Raw genomic sequence first — 1,556 nt, 5'->3', positions numbered from 1 at the left:
CAGGGGCGCCACGGCAACGTTTCCTCTGGAACATACTTGGCTCTGGGCGTGCTCTCCTGCCTGGGCTTTGTGATCCTCAAGCTATGTGACCATGAGCTTGCACAGTGGCATCTCTTCCAGCAGCTCACGGGCCACTTCTGGTCCAAAGTCTGTGACGTGCTTCAGTTCCACTTTGCCTTCCTGTTCCTGACCAGCTTACACACCTGCTGAAGGTGCCTGCCTGCAGAGAAGATGCATTCAAGTGTGAGAAGAAGGGGCTTATGACCACCAAGCTTCTCCCCAGCGTCATCAGTGCTCAGTGTCCTTGGTGTGATGACACGGAAGACTGTCCCTGCCTTTGAAGTTATAGGCTTCAGTATTATGAATATGAGCATTCAATTTTGTGAAATGTTATACTTTCTGCAACTTACTTTCAAAGGCTTAGAGCAAATATCTAGGGGCCGGGGATGTGGGGGTCATTGTACTAGTCTTGTAATTTTTCTGTGGTTTGAAACTTTTCAAAATAAAATGTTGGGGGAAGTGACCCCCAAGAAATCTATCACACTCACAGTTGGCCGGAGAATGGTTGTCTGCTCTGGGATGTTGGCTCCAAGCATGGGCGGGCGACTGGGGGGAAGGGCAAGCTTCTGACCAGTGTGCCGGGCAAGGCACTGGGGTTACCAGTGAGTGTCCCCAGAGGTAGCTGGCTTCAGGGAGACGGAGTCATATTAAACACACACCTAGCAGACAGATGGGGAAATCCAAAGGCCAGAGCACTAGTTCACCGTGACATCTGAGACTACCAGGCTGACATCAGGTCACATGGAAGCCACACCCCTTCAGATCCTCTGTGGAACAAGGCAGGGTGCGTCTAGATGAAGGAACACCCACAAGAAACACAAAAGTTGAGTTCTCAACAGAGTGTTGTTTGGTGGCTCTTCCCTCAGAGCCAGGGGATGACTTAGATGTCCTTAGTAGCTAGGGTTACTGAAGTGTCAAGTGTCTGTCACCCATGGATAAACCTGGGGCCTTTAGGAACCATGATTCCCTTGATGGCATCTCAGGTTCACGGGCCCTAGAGTTGGCCTCTTTTAACCCTGAAGCACGCTTTTCGTGCAGATGATGTCTGAACCAGCGGGCCCATCCAGGGGTGGGCGACCCTGACAGATGCTGAGGACTCTGCTTTGGGCTTGCCCTGTGGAGACCAACTCTCTCTGTAGTCTCTCCTGCTTGTTAACATGTTCCTTAGACACCAGTTTCATTCCCCTGTCACCTGAAAGGCATCTGGTCTTTAAAGACACCAGTGAGGGTGGAGAGGAGAGGATGTCCTGTCCCTGCCAAATGGCTCCTTGGGATGGGCAGCCCACGTGCATCTGTTCAGTGTCCCCTGAGTGTCCCTAGAGCCTCAAGGGTTGGCCAGTGGACCATTGCCATGACTACCGAGGTGCTTTTGAAACCAGATACCTGGTGCTGGATGTTCTGTCCCAGCTGGCACATCCCCAGTGGGTGGTGGGTCTCAACCAAGTCATTACCTGAAGGATCCAGCGAGAACCGTCACCTCTGCCCCTTTCCCCAGG

At 52.3% G+C, this 1,556-nt stretch overlaps 1 protein-coding gene across 1 annotated transcript in view; it reads left to right on the top strand.

Annotated features, from left to right (window-relative positions):
- TMEM187 (transmembrane protein 187) overlaps nucleotides 1-547 on the top strand; it is a 4,660-nt gene extending 4,113 nt beyond the window's left edge. Inside the window, exon 4 of the mRNA XM_010832868.1 lies at nucleotides 1-547. This exon is cut by the window's left edge and continues 4 nt beyond it. Within this exon, the coding sequence (XP_010831170.1) occupies nucleotides 1-210 (210 nt within the window). The 3' untranslated portion in view covers nucleotides 211-547.
- The last annotated feature ends 1,009 nt before the right edge of the window (nucleotides 548-1,556 follow it).

This window comes from Bison bison, unplaced genomic scaffold (genome assembly GCF_000754665.1).
Source record: "Bison bison bison isolate TAMUID 2011002044 unplaced genomic scaffold, Bison_UMD1.0 scf7180017835984, whole genome shotgun sequence".
Lineage (NCBI taxonomy): Eukaryota > Metazoa > Chordata > Mammalia > Artiodactyla > Bovidae > Bison > Bison bison.
Note: the sequence above shows the minus strand (reverse complement) of the source record. Positions and strands in the feature narration are given on the sequence as shown.